General features: G+C 46.5%; 1 protein-coding gene across 2 annotated transcripts in view; it reads left to right on the top strand.

The window, feature by feature from the left end:
* Positions 1-18,148: 18,148 nt before the first annotated feature.
* tnfaip6 (tumor necrosis factor, alpha-induced protein 6) overlaps positions 18,149-21,996 on the top strand; it is a 61,891-nt gene continuing 58,043 nt past the window's right edge. The window contains exon 1 of one of the 2 annotated variants that reach the window (XM_085986939.1): positions 18,149-18,367. In XM_085986939.1, coding sequence (XP_085843065.1) covers positions 18,274-18,367 — 94 coding nt within the window. In that variant the 5' untranslated portion in view covers positions 18,149-18,273. The remainder of the gene's footprint in view (positions 18,368-21,996) is intronic. The other variant, XM_085986938.1, reaches the window with a different exon arrangement.

The following is a 21,996-nucleotide window of genomic DNA, read 5'->3' as shown; positions in this document are numbered from 1 at the left end:
GACGAGATGGTGATAGGACTAGTGGAGACAAAAGACGGCTCTAGATTAGGTGCAAAATGCGCTGGCAGAGTGGGAGACAGCTGCCATGTGGGAGAGAGAAAAAGAATAAAGAAAGCGGGGTGGGGGGAAAGGCCAAAACAAAGCTGTGGATAAAAAATATAAGTAAAAATGTAATAGGGGCCGAGGTTATGATCTGAAATTGTTGAACTCGATATTGAGTCCGGAAGGCTGTAAAGTGCCTAATCGGAAGATGAGGTGCTGTTCCTCGAGTTTACGGTGAGCTTCTGTGGAACAATGCAAGAGGCCGAGGACTGTGAGGTCCGAGTGGGAATGGGGTGGTGAATTAAAATGACAGGCGACCGGAAGCTCGGGGTCACCCTTACGGACTGAACGGAGGTGTTCCGCACAGAGGTGGTGTGAGACTGCCTCCTCCAGGGAGTCTCACTCTGCTCCAGAGTCAGGTTGGGCCCTAACTCTGGATTTACATTACAACTTTAGCATCAGTGTCCAAAGTAGCACTGCGTCTACATATAGTCCTCAGCCCTGGCAATCCGGCTTCTGAGGCTCAGGCAACTTAATCCTATTTGTGCTTCTATTTCTGGTTTCTATTGTTTGATTTTTACGGGCTTGGTGGCTCATATTTCAAAATCTGACCATTCTGGTGATGGTTGTGGGGTGACGGGGGGTGGTTACTGGGTTTCTTTTGAGTTGAGTTAGCTCCAAGATAATATTCTTGGCGATGAGTAGACTGTAAGAAAATCAATCCTCTGTGGTAGTAATCTGATACCTGAACAATACAAGTATCACAGTATCACAGAATCTACAGTGCAGATAGAGGCCATTTCGGCCCATCGAGCCTGCACCGACACATATCCCACCCTATCCCCGTAACCCCACGTATTTAATCCCCTAACACTAAGGGTCAATTTATCATAGCCAAATCAACCTAACCTGCACATCTTTGGACTGTGGGAGGAAACCGGAGCACCCGGAGGAAGCCCACGCAAACACGGGGAGAATGTGCAAACTCCACACAGACAGTCGCCCGAGGCCAGATTTGAACCCGGGTCCCTGGCGCTGTGAGGCAACAGTGCTAACCACTATGCCACCGTGCAATACTCCACCACATAAATTTACAAACTGGTGTTCCTGGACTCTAGGGGCTCGATTTTGCCATTGGGGCGGGCCAGGGGCGCGTCAGCCGCTTTTCGTGTTAGCCACTCGACTCCAATTTGATGTGGGAAAAATATGTGATTTTCCCCTAATTGGGCAATTGATTTCCAGCGTGTGGGAACCCCTGGCCCACTTAGTCTTACCATCCTGAAAGTCGCCTCCGATGACGTCATCAGTGCTGCTGGATTTAAGGCCTGCAAGCAGCCTTGCTTCTTCTGCAGACTGCAAACCTTATGCCCTTTGCTGTGATAGATTGCTCCAGCCAATATGTCCAGCAGTAAATCAAAGTCTGCACCAAGGTTCGATGACGCTGCCCTGCAAGCTCTGGTGGAGGGAGAAAGAGGAAATAAGGAGGTGCTCTTCCCTTCCTCAAGGAGGAAGAAGCCTCCCAGCAGACGAAAGCTGTGTGGATGCAAGTGGCCCAGGAGGTCAAATCTTTGTCTATGTGCCACAGAACCTGGCTGCAGTGCAGGAAGAGGTTTCATGACCTTCTGCGCACTGGAAAAGTGAGTATGGCTTTCCCATCACCCTCAATCTGATCCCCATTGCCTCTCCTCACCAGCACTCAGCTTTGAAAACCTCTTACTCCACATCCCACTTGACACTGACATCCCTGCACCCTTACCCATTCCCTCTCTCTCTATGGTCACATTCACCTAACTATTCGACTATGCAGCCCTCACACTCCCTATCGCTCTGATGCTATGAAAACAACTTACAACACACAGGGAGGGCCCTTGGTCTTGCCACCTCACTCCATCTTTGTCTCCTTCTAAGCATCTATGCTATGGATTCTCTACACTCACTCCTTCATTCTCACTCAAACTCCACTTGTCTCCCTCATTGTAGGAAAAGAGAGCTCAAAATAAAAGGGAAAGAGTGAAGATAGGAGGAGGGCCACCCTCAGTAGCCAGGCTCACCTCCTGGGAAAAGGCAGCCCTGGAGATCGTGGGAGTGGAGGAGGATACGCAAGTGGGGGACGGACAGACGGGTGCATCAGAGCAAGCTGGCAACAGAATAGTTTATCATCTCTCTCACTGACATTGCATGAGTCACTGATAATGATTCTGATGCTCTAACAGATTGACTTTTGATCATCTGCAATATTCAATGTGTATGTAACCTTGGCCTCACATCTCTGACTCTTTCCTTTATTCCCCCACAGGACCATCGAAAGCCCCCGTTCCCACTGTCCAGGAGGAAGAGCCTGAACCTCCAGGCACCTCAGAGGAAGCTGCAACCTCTGAGGGCACAGCGTCAGCAGAATTCAGCACACCCAGCACCAGCGCAGACACTCACACCTCGGTGGTACATTCGCGAGATAGTGCAGTGTTGTCACCTGGTGTATCACAGCTCACAAGTGAGCATCAGCAGATGGTGGAGACAGGGGCAGCAGTGGAGAGTCCTAGTTGGAGGGCGCAGGACTCTGCCAGCTCAGCTCAGCTGCATGTCGACCCTCTGCCTCCGGGTCCATCCAGAAGAAGAGAGGTGCTGGAACTCCAGGAAGAGGTGCAGGAGTCTCTGGCAGGTTTTGTCTCTAGGGTCGCTGCGAGCATGGAGCAAATGGAGGAGTCCATCGCTAACATGAGCAGAGCCATTGTGGAGGCGTTAGCGCATGAACGCATCAACACGGAAAGGATGGCAACCTCCTTGGAAAGGATGGCTACCTCCATGGTAAGGCTGGCTACCGTAGTCACTTGGGTGTAATGTTGTGTTTAATTTTGAAAAGCCATCAGGTGCTTATTGTCATAAAAAATTCTGATGGCAAACTGTTGCAGTTGTGGCCTGTGTCATTTCGCTAATGGGACTTCCACATTGAGGGCTTAGGGCGACTTGCAATTGTCAGTATGGTGGTCAGAGTGATAGGAATCCGCAGGTTCTTGGCTATTGTTGATGGTCTGATAAGAAGGTGCGAGACAAAATTGTTTGATTGTGCAGGTTAAGCAAATCTGGCCAAGATGAGTGCGTCCCTTGCATCCCGGGCAGCTATGTGGTCGCGCGCTGGCACCTTCTGGCCTGTGTAGCTTCAGGTGGGTGAGCAGCAGCTTGGAACTCCTGTTGTTGCTGCTGCTGTTGCTCATGGTTCTGCTGCTGCCATGGCTGGTCTTCGTCCGAATCTGATGTCCAGGAGGAAAGGAAATAAATGGTTCCCATGCTTCTGGTATATGCCTCAGTTGAGGAAGCGCTCAGTCAAGGTGGCGAGAGGGGTTTCCCAGGAGGTCACACTGGAGATGGGTGTCAGGCTCCAAACTTCCACAACAATGGGTAGGCCTGCTAAAAGTTCCCCCAGACCTGAGACAACAAAGTTCTGCCACCTGCAAATGATGATTGCTGAAAACTCCTTTTTAATGGTGGAGCTGCAGCTGTTAGTAAGCAATCCACTTGTGAGGCTGCCAGGATTCACTGGCGTGTTCCAGAGGAGACGTGCAGGACGTGGGAAAAGTGGTAAAATCAGAAAGGCCTCTCAAAATGGGATTATAAAGGCACTTAACTGGTTGTTAAGGGCCTTAAGGGCCTATCCCGCCTCTTGGAGGCGGGATGGAAACGGGGTCAGAAAACATGCATTTGGGAAAATTGCTCGGAGGCGGGATGGAGGCAGGATCGGGCCCGCCCGCCATTTTTTGCGATTTTACCACCTCACACACCTCCAGTCCCGCCTCCTCGGGCCTGGCAAAATCGAGCCCTAGGAGTTCCTCAGTTGGTCTCCAAAATCATCAGATGTCTGTCCATCTGTCAAAAAATTGTGTATTGACTAACATTTCTAATAATAATAAAGAAAACTTTATGGAAGCCCATGGAGTTAAGGGGAAAGTGATAGTATGGCTACAGAATTGGCTCCGTGACAGGAAGCAAAGGGTGGGGGTGGATGGATGTCTTTCAGACTGGGAGGTGGTTTGCAGTGGTGTTCCCCAAGGGTCAGTTTTGGGTCCATTACACTTTTCATTTTTTATAAACGACCTAGACTTGGGTGTAGGGATTATAAAGTTTGCAGATGATATGAAACTTGGCAACGTAAATAGTGATGAGGATAGTTGTGGACTTCAGGGTGACATAGTCCAGATGGTGAAATGGGCAGAAGCAGGGCAGATGGAGTTCAATGTGGAGAAGTGTGAAGTGATGCACTTTGGGGGGACTAATATGGAAAGACCGTATACTATAAATGGCACAATTTTGAAAAGTGTAGATGAGAGACCTTGGTGTCCATATACACAAATCCTTAAAGATGGTACGGCAAATTGATAAGGTGGTTATAAAAGCAGATGGGTTACCTGGATTTATAAATAGAGGCATAGAACATAAAAGCAAAGAGATCATGCTAGAACTTTATAAATCACTGGTTAGGCCTCAGCTGGGGTATTGTGGACAATTCTGGGCCCCACACTTCAGGAAAGATGTAAAGGCCTTAGAAAGGCTACAGAGGAGGTTTACAAGAATATTACCAGAGATGAGGAGCGTTTTGAAAAGTTAGGGCCGTTCTCCTTGGAACAGTGAAGGTTATGAGGTGACCTAATGGAGGTTTTCAAGATAATGAGAGGTTTTGGGAGAGTATATAGAGAAAAACTATTCTCTCTGGTGAGTGGGTCAATACCAGAGGTCATAGATTTAAAATCATTGGCAAAATATCTCGAGAGGAGATGAGAAGGCATTTGATTCCCGGTCTGGCAATACCTCGATTTTAAAATTCTCATCCTTGTTTTCAAATCCCTCTGTGGCCTCGCCCCTCCCTCTCTCTGTAACCTCGTCCAGCCCTAAGCCCTCTGAGACCTTTGTGCTCCTCCAAATCTGGCCTCTTGAGCATCCCCGATTTTAAATCACTCCACTATTGGTGGCTGTGTCTTCAGGCCCCACTCTGAGGAATTCCATCCCTAAACCTCTCCACATCTCTCTCGTCCTTTAAGGCGCTCCCTAAAACCTACCTCTTTGACCAAGTGTCCTAGTATCTCCTTATGTGGCTTGGTGTCAAATTTTGTGATTGTGCTCCTGTGAAGCATCTTGGGACATTATTCTACGTTAAATAAATGCAAGTTGTTGTTGTTGCTGCTCTCTAGATGGGTGGTGCTGCTGCAAAAACACTCGAGGCACTTACACCATCCAGGACCGAGCAATCTGCTTGGTTGGCACCTCTTCTACTGGACTTAATATCTAACCCCTTCACCACCGGCACACTGTGGCTGCAGTATGCACTATCTATAGCATCCATCAGAACAACTCACCAAGCTCACTTTGAGAGCACCGCCCAGCCCTGTGCCCTGTAGCAAAGCGGACAAGAGCAGCAAAACCATGGGACGAGCAATAAGACCGTCGGAACACCATAACCTCCGAGCAACACACCATCCTGACTTCGGCATACCACTGTTCCTCCAGTGCCGCTAGATCAAATTCCTGGAATTTCCTACCTCCCACCAGCGTGGGAGCACCGTCACCACAATGGTTGCAGTGGGTCAATGAGAAGGCCCATCACTACCTCGACAGAGCAACTAAAGACAGGTAATAAATGCAGTGTTGCCCACAGGCTGAGGACAAATAAAAAAAATACAATCTGATTCATAGATTGAGTTAGAGCATCTATCATATTTAGAAAGGGGGGTAAAAACAGAACTTTGCTAATCTTGGTACAAACTATTTAGGTCTACATCGTTTTCCTAACAGACTGGATTATGTCAAGTAACTCATCCCACTACATGTTCATTTTCTTCTGCTCTGCCCAAAGTATCACTGGTCAATCTGCATACACAAGCCACATGGCGCTGCTGTGCAGTCCCCGCCACAAACTCCGTTCCCCAACCATCCTGAGAAGTGCCGTCGTCCTACTCCTTCAGTTTCACTGTCAGTAAACGCTCCAGAACTTCAGTGGAAGTGCATGCGTGTAGACACCCAAGAAATGATGATGACGGAGATGGTGATGGAGATGGAGATGATGAAGGAGAAGGAGGAGATGATGGAGGAGGAGGAGGAGATGGAGGAGGAAGAGGAGGAGGAGGAGGGGAAGGAGAAGAAGAAGAAGGAGAAGAAGAAGGAGGAGGAGAAGAAGAAGAAGAAGAAGAAGAAGACCGTCACTTGATTTCACACTCCCAGCCACCTGTTCCGAAAGTCAGAAGCCTTCCACCAGCTATGCTGCAGCCATTGGGGTACCACTGCGTAGGAGCAGTAGGATAGGTAAAGGCACACACAAGACACTCACTAAGGGAATACACAAGGGTGATTAGTTAGTTTTTTGATATAATATTTAATGCATAGATGGATAAAGTTGGATTGGAAAGTTTGCTTTGTGGTGGCTTTTATTTCTGCATTGTAGCCAAGAGGACGCTGTGATGGTCAATAACAGAGGGAAGGTAAGGAGTGGGACAAATGTTGAAAGGGGAATTGGGATTGTGTTCACTGGTACCACAGGCAGATGATTCAATCCCGGATATCCCGGCCATACTTTAACAACTTTTTAAAATGTCTTACTCCAAGCCACTACTCAAGTAAAATGTAAAGAAACCGGTACAAAAGCAAAAATCTAAACCTATCTCAAAGTTGCGTGTGTCCAATTAAGAAGTACTGGTAGGGGGTCAATCGTGCAGCTGAACGCACGTTCAGCTGTGCATGCTTTGGAGAGGGCATTGAAAGGAGCAGCGACATCCAAAATAGCAGGTCGTGCGTCAATTCAGGGTTGCATGTTGATTGGCATCACAATCTGACTAATTACCATTTTTGCAGCGAGTGCAGGCAACGGCAGCGCTGCCGACCTGCCCAAAATGGTGGCCACCGCACTCTGCAACGGAAGTGGGCAGAAGCGAGGTAGCCACCATTTTCTTCTCTGAAACCGGCCTTATCAGCCAACGCTAAGTTGCCGAATTTCACGGACATAGAATTTACATAGAAAACATTAGCGCTAAGCAAGGGCACCCAGGTAAAGACATTAACTTCAGTCACAAAAAACACCAAGCAGCAAAGAAATTTAGTTGCTCTGTATTTGAACTTTGTCCAGGGAGTTGCATTCTCATTACGTAGATGGTGCCAAAGGATGGGCATTGATTTTAATGGAGGAAGTGCAGAGGACAGTGTTGTAGAAGGTGCTTTTAGCCATTTTCTTTGTCATATGTAGCGCAAGGTTACATACAGGGGCAGCCCTGATGCTTTGCTGAATATGTACTTCTGGTTGCATCAGTGTTTCTGCGGCAACAGAGTTTTGTTAGTGTCTGCATACAACTCTGGTCTTGATTGCAGGATAATCCCTTCCTCCATGGTAACACCTCTTTATATTGGAAAGTTGTGGAGTGTGCAGCATACGACAATAACCTGCTGACTCTGGCACTCTAATGCACCCCTGCCCCCGCCCCCACCACCGCCCATTTGTTGAGACAATGCTTCAAGATACCTCTGGTATGCTCCACAGTAATTCTGGTGGTTGCATGGGCCTCATTGTATCTGTGCTGTGATTCTATCCATGACTGCTCCAAGCACGTCATTAGCCAGAACAGAACAGGGTAGTCTTGGCCTCTGAAGAGCCATTCTTACAGTTTGCCTTTGCTTTCAAATAAGCCTGGCCTATGGATTGCCTTAAAATGAAAGTATCGTATCTGTTGCCTGGGAAGTGATGATTGACTTGCATGATTTAGTGTTGGTAGTCATGGAACAGCCAAACACTCAAAAAATTAAGTCCTTTCTGTTCATGCAGTGCACTGCATTGAGCTGAGAGGCCTGAATTACCACATGAGGGCCATCAATGAACTTTAGGAAATATCCTATACTTTACGAAATCGCACAGTGTGGTTAAATTGAGCAGCAGTGTTATGCTGCTGTTGCTGTTCAGTGGAAGGGAGAGAAAAAGTTGGCCTGCCAAAGAATGCATCAGTCACCTGGTTGATATATCTGTGGGGAGCAAATTGATAACGCAGATGCCCTCTGTGACAACCTGGAAGGAGCTGGAGGCATAAAGGGCGGAGGTGACCTTGACTGCCACTCTTGGCAATCTGGTTGGTGAAGGTGCCCTTGCAGCAGATGGCATAGCAGATGTCTCGCTGCTGAACCTGAGCCTGCACAGGCAGCTGTCCTCTATCATTGCTCAGTAACTGTGCGAAGATTAGTGGCATATGGTTGGTCTGTGAAGTCCAGCTCCTGTGGCATTTGATCTCACTCGTGCAACTTTTTTGTTGTTCTTTGTCTTCTTGCTTGAAATTCTGTGAGAGGTAATCATTGCTTGCTACTGAATGGTTCGAAAAAGATCCCTCCCTGACAGACTTTGCTGGCTTTTGACAGCCATTTTAAATAGGCAAACTAACAGGAAATTTGCAAGTTGCCTCATTATGCCCTTATTTGCATAGAATTTGGTTGTCTAATGAGAAGCTGTTTACACTGCGTGCGAGAGAACATACCAGCTGCTAACCATGTCAGGAAACTTGTGCACAGCTCAAAATGGGTGGGCAGTTGTGACTTCCAGAAAATCGTGATTTTCCAATCCCCACTTGCCTAGTTGCCTGCAGGAATATCAGCAAACAAAAACTCCACTTTTGGGAATTTCTTAAATGTATGTTACTGTTAAATATGTGGTTTAGAAATTCCTGGCATTGTGTTTCTGTGCATGTCAAAAACCTACCTGATCAACAGAAAAAAATCTGTAGCAGTACTAACGAGGATTGTCTTCAAGAAATTTTGGCTTGCAAACTAGAAAATGCCAATTCCACACTTGCTGATTAGAAATCAGCAAAGGGGGACCAAGAAATTGATAAAGAAAGGGAAAATGGAATATAAGCACAAACTAGCAAAAAATATAAAAACGGATTGTAAAAGCTTCTATAGGTATGTGAAAAGGAAAAGATTGGCGAAGTGTAGGTCCTTTACAGTCAGAGACGGGAGAATTTATAATGGGGAATGAGGAAATGGCAGAGAAATTAAATAAATACTTTGTTTCTGTCTTCACGGAGGAAGACACAAAAAACCTCCCAGAAATACGAGAAAACCAAGGGTGTGGCAAGAATGAGGAATTTAAAGAAATTATTATTAGTAAAAAAACAGTACTAGCAAAATTAATGGGACTAAAAGCTGATAAATCCCAAGGACTGGATGACCTACATCCTAGGATTTTGAAAGAGGTGGCCATTGGGAAACTGTTCAACCTCCATCACCTCCAGTCCAGATCCAAAGTCATCCCATCCTCTGTTGTCGAATTACAGTATGCAGACGATGCTTGCGTCTGCGCTCACTCGGAGGTCGAACTCCAAACCATCATCAACACCTTCACTGAAGCATACGAAAACATGGGCCTTACACTAAACATCCGTAAGACAAAGGTCCTCTACCAACCTGCCCCCGCCACACAGTACTGCTCCCCGATTATCAAAATCCACGACAAGGCCTTGGACTACGTGGACCACTTTCCATATCTCGGGAGCCTACTGTCAACAAGGGCAGACGTCGACAACGAAATCCAACACTGCCTTCAGTGTGCCAGTGCAGCCTTCGGTCGCCTGAGGAAGAGAGTGTTTGAAGACCAGGACCTCAAACCGGCACTAAGCTCATGGTCTACAGAGCAGCAGTGATACCCGCCCTGCTGTATGCCTCAGAGACATGGGCCATGTACAGCAGGCACCTCAAAGCACTGGAGAGTTACCACCAATGCTGCCTCCACAAGATCCTGCAAATCCATTGGCAATGATAGGCGCACCAACGTCAGTGTTCTTGCTCAGGCCAGCACCCCCAGCATTGAAGCTTTGACCACGCTCGATCAGCTCTGATGGACGGGACACATTGTCTGCATGCCCAATACGAGACTCCCAAAACAAGTGCTCTACTCGGAGCTCCAGCATGGCAAGAGAGCCCCAGGTGGGCAGAGGAAATGCTTCAAGGACACCCTCAAAGCCTCCTTGAAAAAGGGTAACATCCCCACTGACACCTGGGAATCCCTGGTCCAAGAGAGTGGAGGAGAAGCATCCGGGAAGGCGCCGAACACCTCGAGTCTCTTCGCCGGGAGCAAGCGGAAGTCAAGCACAAACAGTGGAAGGAGCGCACGTCAACCCAAGCACCGCACTCCCCCGTCCCTTCAACCACCGTCTGCCCCACCTGTGACAGAGACTGTAGGTCCTGCATTGGACTCATCAGTCACCTGAGAACTCATTTTTAATGTGGAAGCAATTCATCCTCAGTTCCGAGGGACTGCCTAAGAGGAAGAGGACGCATTGGTTGTCATCTTCAAAAGTTCTATAGATTCTGGAACAGGTCCTGCAGATTGGAGGATAGCAAATGTAACCCCGCTATTTAAGAAAGGAGGGAGAGAGAAAATGGGGAACTACAGACCTGTTAGCCTCACATCAGTAGTTGGGAAAATGCTGGAATCTATTATAAAGGATGCAATAACTGAGCACTTAGAAACTAATAGTAAGATTGGGCAGAGTCAACATGGATTTATGAAAGGGAAATCCTGTTTGACAAACCTATTGGAGTTCTTTGAGGATATAACTAGTGGAGTAGACAAAGGGGAACCGGTAGATGTGGTGTATCTGGATTTTCAGAAGGTCTTCGATAAGGTCCCATACAAGAGGTTGGTGAACAAAATTAGGGCACATGGAATTGGGGGTAATATACTAGCATGGATTGAGAATTGGTTAACAGACAGAAAACAAAGAGTAGGGATAAACAGGTCTTTTTCAAGATGGCAGGCTGTGACTAGTGGGGTACCGCAAGGATTGGTGCTTGGGCCCCAGCTATTCACAATCTATATCAATGATTTGGATGAGGGGACTAAATGTAACATTTCCAAATTTGCTGATGATATAAAGCTAGGTGACAGTGGCAGTTGTGAAGAGGATGTAAAGAGGCTTCAAAAGGATCTCGACAGGCTCAGTGAGTGGGCAAGAACATGGCAGATGAAATATGTGGATAAATGTGAAGTTATCCATTTTAGTAGAAAAAACAGAAAGGCAGAGTATTTCCTAAATGGTGAAAGATTGGGGAATGGAGATGCTCAAAGGGACCTGGGTGTCCTTGTACATGAGTCACTGAAAGTGAATGTGCAGGTGCAGCAAGCGGTATGCTGGCCTTCATTACAAGAGGATTTGAGTACAGGAGTAAAAAAGTCTTACTCCAATTATATAGGGCCTTGGTGAGACCACACCTGGAGTACTGTGTACAATTTTGGTCTCCTTACATAAGGAAGGATATACTTGCTATAGAGAGAGTGTAACGAAGGTTCACAAGATTGATTCCTGGGATGGCGGGACTGTCGTATGAGAAGAGATTGAGTAAACTAAGCCTGTATTCTCTTGAATTCAGAAGAATGAGAGGGGATCTCATTGAAGCATACAAAATTAATACAGGGCTTAATAGGATGGATGCTGGGAGAATGTTTCCCTTGGCTGGGGAGTCTAGAATCAGGGTCCACAGCCTCAGGATAAAGGGTAGCCCATTCAGGACTGAGATGAGAAGAAATTTCTTCACACAGAGGGTGGTGAATCTTTGGAATTCTCTACCCCAGAGGGCTGTGGAGGCTCAGTCATTGGGTATATTCAAAACAGAAGTCGATAGATTTCTGACTAGTAAAGGCATCAAGGGATATGGCGATAGGGCCGGTGAATAGAATTGAGACAGAAGATCAGCCATCATCTCATTGAATGGCGGAGCAGGCTCGAAGGGCCGAATGGCCTACTCCTGCTCCTATTTCATATGTTCTTATGTTCTTAATCAGCTGTATGCAGCAGGATAATGCAGTGTGAGTATTGCTGCTGTCTTTTCAATAGCAGTCAAATTGAAGCCATCACTTTGCTAACAGTAACAATACTGTAAGTGCCAATTTCCTCCTGCCCTCAGAATAAGAGTGTCCATTTTATATGATTGGGTTTTATTCCCTGTAATGTTGTCAAAAAAATGTAGAAGATTTGGTGGACAGAATATTGATGTGTTTGGAGAATTAACCACAAGATGTAGTGGAAGCAATGAAAGAGTGGCTGTGTTTATAAAGTTTTAACTGTTACATAGAAACATAGAAGATAGGAGCAGGAGTAGGCCATTCGGCCCTTCGAGCCTGCTCCGCCATTCAATGAGATCATGGCTGATCATCCAAATTCAGTACCCTGTTCCTGCCTTCTCCCCATATCCCTTGATCCCTTTAGCCTCAAGAAATATATCCTATTCTTTCTTGAATATATTTAATGAACTGGTCTCCACCGCCCTCTGTGGCAGAGAATTCCACAGGTTCACCACTCTCTGGGTGAAGAAATTCCTCCTCATTTCAGTCCTAAATGGCTTACCCCTTATCCTCAGACTATGACCCCTGGTTCTGGACTCCCTGGCCATCAGAAACATCCTTCCTGCATCTAGTCTGTCCAGACCTGACAGAATTTTATAGGTTTCGATGAGATCCCCTCTCAATCTTCTAAACTCCAGTGAGTATAAGCCCAATCGACACAATCTCTCCTCATACGTCATTCCTGCCATCCCAGGTATCAGCCTGGTGAATCTTCGCTGCACTCCCTCCATGGCAAGAACGTCCTTCCTCAGGTAAGGTGACCAAAACTGCACACAATACTCAAGGTGCGGTCTCACCAAGGCCCTGTACAACTGTAGCAAGACATCCTTGTTCCTGTACTCGAACCCTCTTGCTACGAAGGCCAACATACCATTTGCCTTCCTAACCGCCTGCTGCACCTGCATGCTTACCTTCAGCGACTGGTGCACAATAACACCCAGGTCTCTTTGCACTTCCCCTTCTCCCAATCTATTGCCATTCAAATAATAATCTGCCTTCCTGTTTTTGCCACCAAAGTGGATAACCTTACATTTATCCACATTATACAGGAAACTTTGTGTTATCCGGCACCCACGGGACTGGGCTGCTGCCGTTGCCTCAAAACTGCCGTACTCTCCAGAGTTAATGTTGAGAGATACGGAGATTCTTATCTCCGTATTTGACAACAAACACTGTTGCTTAGCAACAGCTTCTAAACACTTGGGTGTGGCCCTAAAGCTCTGTAGCTGAAGCTGTTGCTATAACTATAGACCTTGCACAGCTTGACTGTTCAAACAAAGCAAAAAAAAACAAACAAAAAGAATAAAAAACGGCTGCTGATTTTTGCCGGTGGCTCCAGATTGCCGGATAGCTCACCTCCGGATAGCACAAAGCTTCCTGTAGTGCATTTGCCATGTTTCTGCCCAATCACCCAACCTGTCCAAATCGTGCTGGAGTTTCACGACATCCTCCTCACAGCATACCCTCCCACCCAGCTTTGTGTCGTCTGCAAATTTGGAGACATTACATCCAATTCCCTCGTCCAGATCATTAATATATATTGTGAACAGCTGGGGTCCTAGGACCGATCCTTGCGGTACCCCACCAGTCACTGCCTGCCACTCGGAAAATGACCCATTTATTCCAACTCTTTGATTTCTGTCCGCCATCCAGTTCTCTATCCAAGTCAATACCTTGCCCCCAATCCCATGTGCCTTAATTTTGCACGCTAATCTCCTATGTTGGACCTTATCGAAAGCCTTCTGAAAGTCCAAACACACCACATCCACTGGTTCTCCCTTATCTTGTACATAGAATTATATAGGACATACAGCACAGAAATAGGCCATTTGGCCCACCAGTCCGTGCCGGTGTATATGCTCCACCCGAGCCCCATTTCGTCTTTCCTCATCTAACCCTATCAGCATATCCCTCTATTCCCTTCTCCCTCATATGCTTATCTAACCACCCCTGAATGCATCTATACTATTCGCTTCAGCCACTCCCTGTGGTAGCCAGTTCCACATTCTCACCACACTCTGGGTAAAGACGCTTCTTCTGAATTCCCCAGTTGATTTCTTGGTGACTATCTTATGTTGATGTCCTCTAGTTTTGCTCTTCCTCACAAGTGGAAACATTCTCTCTGTATCCACTCTATCAAAACCTTTCATGATTTTAAAGACCTCTATTAGGTCACCCCTCAGCCTTCTCTTTTCAAGAGAAAAGAGACCCAGCCTGTCATCCTTTCCTGATAGGTGTACCTTGGCATTTCTAGTATCATCCTTGTAAATCTTCTCTGCGCCCTCTCCAGTGCCTTTATATCCTTTTTATAATACGGTGACCAGAATTGCACACAGTGCTTCAAGTGTGATCTAATCAAGGTTCGATACAAGTTTAGCATTAACTTCACTACTTTTCATTCTATCCCTCTAGAAATAAACTCTATTTTCAGACAGACATTGTATCCCTCAGGAATTTATAATTGGAAGAAAACTCAAGACAAAAACATCAAACTTATCTTCCCCCTCCCTCCCCTTTCAGCATTCTGAAGGGACCGTTCACTCCATGACACCCTGGTCCACTCTTCCATCACCCCAACACATGCGCCCCTTCCCCCAGCACCTTCCCATGCAAGCACAGGAGATGCAACACCTGCCCTTTCACCTCCCCCATCCCCATCATCCAGAGCCCCGAACAATCCTTCTGGGTGAAACAGCGATTTAATTGTACTTTGTAAGTAATCGTAGATTGAAAGAAATAATAGTCTGTCACGGGTTCCCTAGATCAGCAGTTTGCCTAAGTTGATGACACAGAAAGATTCCAGTCATGTCAGAAAAATAGTTGTACACAGAGCTGAATTACGAGGTCAGAACACGTAAACAGGCCTTCGAATGGGCATAGCTAGGCTTGATAAGGGATGCAGCAAGGAGCTGTAGGATAAACAAGCTGTCTACGAGAGGGCAACAAGACCTTTAGAACAGAGATGAGGAGGAAAATGACCTCATGAGGCTGGGATGGGGCTGTCATAGGTACCCTCTCCCTTGTAATTGGACGATGGGATGGGTAAAAATGATTGACACCAGGTATCCACCAGACCATGAGAGGAAAACAGGCGGTTAGGGGCGAAGGCTTCCCCGAGGTGGCTACTACCTAACACCTTCAACAGTTCGAGGGATGACCCAACGGAAGTGACCGCTGCAGCAGACTGCAGGAATCCACCCAATCCGAGACCACCGTACTGCCTCACTGTCCATCCGTTTCGTTCCATTCCAGGGCCATAGATCGCCCTCATCTGTCATGGGTTGTATGTCTATTGTATCTATTTCAATCGCATGTAGTAATATCTGATTATGCTTAAACTGTAGCTCTCTAATAAAAAGCCTTACAATTCCTAAGATCCTTGGTAATCTGTGTGTGACCTGTGATCCAAATCTTCCAACTTCTTCCAACTTAGTTTACTGTATTCACTGCTCACGGTGAAGTCTCCTCTACATTGTGGAGACCAAATTGGGACCAAATGCAGATTGGGTCATCACTTTGCTGAATACTTCCCTTCAGTCCATAAGCGTGACACTGAGCTTCCAATCGCTTGCCGCTGTAATTGTCTATCCCACTCCCACTCTGCCCTCTCTGTCCTTGGCCTCCTACACTGTTCCAATGAAGCTCAACGCAAGCTCGAGGAACAACACCTCAGCTTTCTACTAGGCACTTTACAGCCTTCTGGCCTTAACATTGAGTTCAACAACTTTAGATCGTAACCACTGCTCCCATTTTGTCTCAGATAGCAGATGTTGGTAATAGAGCATGGCTGCACCAGAACCACTGGGAGTGGAGGAGGTTGTGGGCTGGTGCTTAGGGTGGGGGTCCCCTATTGGCACATGATCATCGGGGTGGTCTGCACCCCTGGGGTCTACCAGCTTTTCTTCTGCTGCATTCCCGGGCCACTTTGTCGGATTTTCCGTGCTTTTGTCACCTTCTGCGATTCTATTGGAACCATTTACACCTCCTCTGGACCCATCTTTCATTTCTATACTTGTCCCATTACCACCCACTTTTGCCTTGCACCATTGTCCCTGTAATGAAATCTGTTTGTCTTGATCCTGTATTCATTTTGCACTCATGTATATTACCCTCCCCCACTGTGTATAGTTTCACTTCCTCTTTCCCGACTAACCTGGGAGGTTCCAGGTCTTGGCTCTTGGCTCCGCCCCTGACTTCTCTTACATAAAGATCCCAGGATCTGTATGACTCATTCCTGTGAACCAGTCGGCGTGTTGAGATGTTAGCTCTGATCTTAGTGATTAAAAGCCAACTTGTTTAAGTCTATAACTTCTAGTTTTGTGGTTATTGAAGGCCCATCAGTCCCTTTTGTCATTTAATCACTTACCCCCCCCCATTTTGTTCTTTCCCTAGCCCTTTCCGTGGCTCAGCACTTGCTTAAAAACTGTTCAGCTCTTAACATCTTTGGCTTCTGATGAAAGGTCATCGACCTGAAACGTAAACTCGGTTTCTCTGTCCAGATATGCTTCCTGACCTACTGAGTGTTTCCAGCATTTTGTTTTTATTTCAGATTTCCAACATCTGCAGTAATTTGCTTTTGGCAAGACAATATTTCTTTTGTTTTTAAATGACTCAATAAAATGTCTCCATGTGGCTTACGATGAGTAAAGCAAATATAGTTCGGGAAAGTTAATGCTCAATCATAGCCGACTTGAGCCAAGAAATAATAAACCCAACAGAGGCCTCCTCAAGAAAAAGGTAATAGCTAACTTCCTGAGGTAAACATTTAAAGATTTTCCTAGTATTGGGTGCTCTGCAAACATGATGATATATGTGCATTTTGGAAACATAACGTTTTTTACACTCAAGTGTAACATAATATGTAATTGTTAAAACAGACTTGAGTGGGTTTGGAAATAAAAATGATTTAATAGAAGGCAAATACTAAAAATCTGAAATAAAAATAAAAGACGTTGGAAATATAGAACACGTCTGTGGTCTGGTAAAGAGTCTCGACTTGAAATGTTAGCCTATCTTGTTAGCTACTGACAAACCTGCTGTGCAATTCCAGCATTTTCTGCTTCTACTTAAGTGAGTGTGGTTTGCCTAGCTCTGTGTACTGTGGTTGGGAGAAATGGCCACAAGGAATACTTGTTCTTGGAAGTGGCTTTTCTGCCAGGCGATTTCAATTTTGGATTAAAAAAAAGCTTTTCATAATAAAATTATTTTGGATGATGTCCAAAAACAGCACTGGATGCAGCCAAATCTCCAGGCATAACTAGGATCTACTGGATACCGGGATTCCAATTGGCTTTCCCTTACACAATCCGTGAACAGAATCTTTGCACTTGCACTTTAGCGGGAGGGGGCAGTACCAAAACACGAAGTTGCAGTCAATGTGCTCATACTTCAAATACCCTAAACCAGTGGTGGGCAAAATACCGCCCGCAGACCATATCCGGCCCGCAAAGTCATTCTATCTGGCCCACTGGAAGGGGCAGAAATAGAACGCGAGCCGGAGCTCGAGCTGCACATTAGTCTATCCACTTTCACTTCTCATAGGTCAGAGACAGACCCAAACTGCAGCCAGGGAACACACAGTAATACTTAATTCAATTTATCAATTTGCAAAAGCGATTCTCCCCAGCCCGATCTTAAAAGGTTCCATTCCGCAGACATCCGTACCCAGAATACACTGCGTACTCGAGTATGCCCGATCCATTTTAGAGTCGAGTTATGGCTGCTCATCTCTATGACTCTTTTACCGAAGAGACCGACACTGCGTCTTTCCTCTCCCAGTACCCAGAGTACGACGGCAGTATCTCTTCCAGTGGCAGGAGCTGGTGAGCAGCCTATGCGGGACCTCACGATTAGTGCGTGAGGGGGAACATTGGTGTGCGGCCCTCAACAGCTCACCAAAACTTGTTAAGTGGCCCTCCAACCCAAATAATTGCCACCCCTGCCCTACATGGTGATTGCATAGTTTCAGTTGAGCAATGGGAGATCAGCTGCCAACCCTGTCTACATAGCCCCCCCCCCAAGAGACTTATCTAAAATAAGGGAGAAATAGGATACTGAAATGTCACTTAGAAAACCATTACATAATCTGCACTGTCACTTTTAATTAATATGTTCACCAATAATAATACATTAGGTATTACTTTGAAACCATTTGAAGTAAAAAGTTGTCTGCCTTACAATTAATGTGCTGTTGTACAGCAGCAACTGCAATCTCGGCAACCGCATTGACATCACAGCTACAGTATTAAGCAGTTGGGAAGTAAAGCACATCTGGTGACCAGATGTTGGAGCACAACATGGCTATATCTGCTTGTAGCTGTTACAGCAACGCCACTTACAAGAACACCCTTAAGCCTTGAAGTACAACTGCAGCTATGCCTCTGTCCTTCTTTCTCTTTATTTTACTGTGGCACGAGACAGGCACCTGGGGGCTGAAAAATGGAATACTGCACAACTCAATATGGTTAGGTAAGACCGCAGTTCTTCTTTGTGTTATTTTTACCTCCTTGTTTTAGAAACCGACAAATTAATTTCCCCATGGAGGAGGATTCTTGTCCTGGTCTGTGTTCTGAAACTAGGCTTTAATTAATTAACACCAATCCTTTGGCTAGTTTGTTGTCGTTCAAGCTGTTGAAATTCTGCTGTCTTCTGGCAAATGTTTTGATGTTTCAAAGTCCTGACGTCCTACAAAATATATATGTCTCTTATTGGTGTGCAAACTATTATCAGGTTTCAGATAACCAGCCCATTTATGAAGGTCTTATTGATTGTATGCAATATATATTTCATTTTTAAAGTTAATGCAAGAAATTAACATGCATTATATATAAATAATTAGACCAAGAATTACATTCACAGAATCACAGAATCTACAGTGCAGATAGAGGCCATTTTGGCCCATCGAGCCTGCACCGACACATATCCCACCCTATCCCTGTAACCCCATGTATTTAATCTCGTAACACTAAGGGTCAATTTATCATAGCCAAATCAACCTAACCTGCACATCTTTGGACTGTGGGAGGAAACCGGAGCACCCGGAGGAAACCCACGCAGACACAGGGAGAATGTGCATTATACTGTAATACACACTACCTTACCATGTGTGTTAGTAGGAGCAAAGGAGTTGACCTCAATGACCCTGGACTTAGGGAAGGGTTTACAAAAAACACCATTCATGATTTAGAAGGGAAGTAGATAAATATTTGAACAAAAATACTTAAAGGGTTTGGGGAACTGGTTGATACAATAGGCAAGTGGCCTCCTTATATGCTGTAAAATTCTGTGACCTCCAAAAGCCCCAGCTAGAAAGTGTGTATTAGTGGACATTGGGTAAGGACAGCATCCGGCACAGCTGTGATGCTCCCCACTGTCAAATAGCTGTCACCGCTCACTGTTTAGGTTCACACAAAGAATAGTTTCTTAGCTAAGGAGACTTCCTGCAATGATAGAACCCTATCTTCAGGGTAGATGGGGAAGATTGTTTTTCAGTATCGTATTAGCAAAGATGTTCCTATCTAAAACGAGCAGTGTGTTTGTGAAGAGAAATCAAATAGATACAAAACTGATGTGATGCATTCACATGTCTGGATTTTCACATCAGTATTTATGCCATTGTGTCGCTCTCCCTTTCTTGTGCCGTGTATATAATCCTCTCCTTGGAACGGGGGTGGGTCGGGGGACAATCCCTTCAGTCACTTTTTAAAGTTATTGGTTTGCGTTATTAATACTTCCATAACATTGAGCTTATGTTGTAACAAACAATAGTGACTGGAAGCCTGTGTCCAGTGGTGTACTGCAGGGATCGGTGCTGGGTCCCTTGCTGTTTGTAGTGTACATTAATGATTTAGATATGAATGTAGGAGGTATGATCAGTAATTTCGCAGATGACACGAAAATTGGTGGAGTGGTAAATAGTGAGGAGGGAAGCCTCAGGCTACAGGACGATATAGACGGGTTGGTCAGATGGGCAGAACAGTGGCAAATGGAATTTAACCCTGAAAAGTGTGAGGTGATGCATTTTGGGAGGACTAACAAGGCAAGGGAATACACAATGAATGGTAGGGCCCTAGGAAGGACAGAGAATCAGAGAGACCTTGGTGTGCATGTACATAGATCCCTGAAGGCAGCAGGACAGGTAGATAAGGTGGTTAAGAAGGCATATGGGATACTTGTCTTCATTAGCCGAGGCATAGAATATAAGAGCAGGGAGGTTATGATGGAGCTGTACAAAACGCTAGTTAGGCCACAGCTGGAATACTGTGTGCAGTTCTGGTTGCCACACTATAGGAAGGCTGGAGTGCTTCAGCTATGAAGCGAGACTGGACAGGCTGGAGTTGTTTCCCTTAGAGCAGAGAAGGCTGAGGGGGGACCTGATTGAGGTGTACAAAATTATGAGGGGCATAGATAGGGTAGATAGAAAGGAACTGTTCCCCTTAGTAGAGGGGTCAATAACCAGGGGGCATAGTTTTAAGGTAAGGGGCAGTAGGTTTAGAGGGGATTTGAGGAAAAACTTTTTCACCCAGAGGGTGGTTGGAATCTGGAACTCACTGCCTGAAAGGGTGGTAGAGGCAGGAACCCTCACAACATTCAAGAAGCATTTAGATGAGCACTAAAAACTCCATAGCATACAATGCTACGGACCAAGTGCTGGAAAATGGGATTAGAATAGATAGGGCTTGATGGCCGGCGCAGACACTGTTGTGTATGTACCTTTAAGAGAATAACTGGTCTCAGATTGCAGTACCGGCAGTGACCACCCCTGTATAAAAGGCGCTAGAGAGCCTCTGTTGTTTAGATTCGTTTATGCCTTTCACCAGTAAAGATCGTTTTGTTTTCTCTCCTGCTAGTCCGTGTCTCAATCATTCACGGACTTAACACTGGCGACGAGTTAGAAACGAACTTACCTGCAACTCAGCAACAGTTCCGACGACGTTGTTGAAGGTCGGAGCCGGAAGAAAGAAGAAAAAAAAAATAATAGGCCATTGAAACTCGAGAAACGGGCGTCGACCGTCAACCATCGAGTTCAAAACTTGCAGGAGAGACTGTCCAGAGCCAGGCTGGGTTCCTCGGTCCGTGCTTTCCCAGCTAGTCGGGCTGGTGGCAGGTAGTGCTCGGATCTTTCCTGGGCTGCGGCGGGCTGAAGCTCGATCAGGTGGCCTTTCAACGGGGCCGGGCAGCGAGTCGGGAAGCAAGGAGAGAGAGAGCCCCGAGACCGGAGAAGCAGCGGACCTGCGCGGGAGCAGCCCGAGGCGGGAGAGCTTGAAGGCTTAAAAGGGAGCAGTCAGAGGCACCGAGGCCCACAGCCCCGAGACCGGAGAAGCAGCGGACCTGCGCGGGAGCAGCCCGAGGCGGGAGAGCTTGAAGGCTTAAAAGGGAGCAGTCAGAGGCACCGAGGCCCACAGCCCCGAGACCGGAGAAGCAGCGGACCTGCGCGGGAGCAGCCCGAGGCGGGAGAGCTTGAAGGCTTAAAAGGGAGCAGTCAGAGGCACCGAGGCCCACAGCCCCGAGACCGGAGAAGCAGCGGACCTGCGCGGGAGCAGCCCGAGGCGGGAGAGCTTGAAGGCTTAAAAGGGAGCAGTCAGAGGCACCGAGGCCCACAGCCCCGAGACCGGAGAAGCAGCGGACCTGCGCGGGAGCAGCCCGAGGCGGGAGAGCTTGAAGGCTTAAAAGGGAGCAGTCAGAGGCATACCAATCCAGGTTCCAGGAGAGAGGTAAAAATTAATCCAAGTGTGACATCACCAGGGAGCAGGTAAGTGATTGGTTGGTGAGTATTTCTCTCTTTTCAATACTAGCTTGAATTCTGTGGTGTTAAATTTCTGTGGTGTAGTGGGGATAGTTGGTAAATAAAGCGCCCTAGAGTATACCTGTAACTGGGGTATTGAATAAATTTTTAAATTAATTAAAGGAGTAAGTCATGGCAGGAGAGTTCAGACCCGTGTTCTGCTCCTCTTGCTCCATGTGGGAAGTCAGGGACGCTGCCAGTGTCCCTGACGACCATGCGGGAAATGCATCCAGCTGCAGCTACTTGTAGACCGCATTGCGGCGCTCGAGCTGCGGGTGGATGAATTTTGGAGCATGCGCGATGCTGAGAGGGT

Source organism: Somniosus microcephalus, chromosome 4 (assembly GCF_052327205.1).
Source record: "Somniosus microcephalus isolate GS21.2 chromosome 4, FLI_Smic_1.0, whole genome shotgun sequence".
Classification (NCBI taxonomy): Eukaryota; Metazoa; Chordata; class Chondrichthyes; order Squaliformes; family Somniosidae; genus Somniosus; species Somniosus microcephalus.
This window is presented reverse-complemented; position numbering and strand designations above follow the sequence as displayed.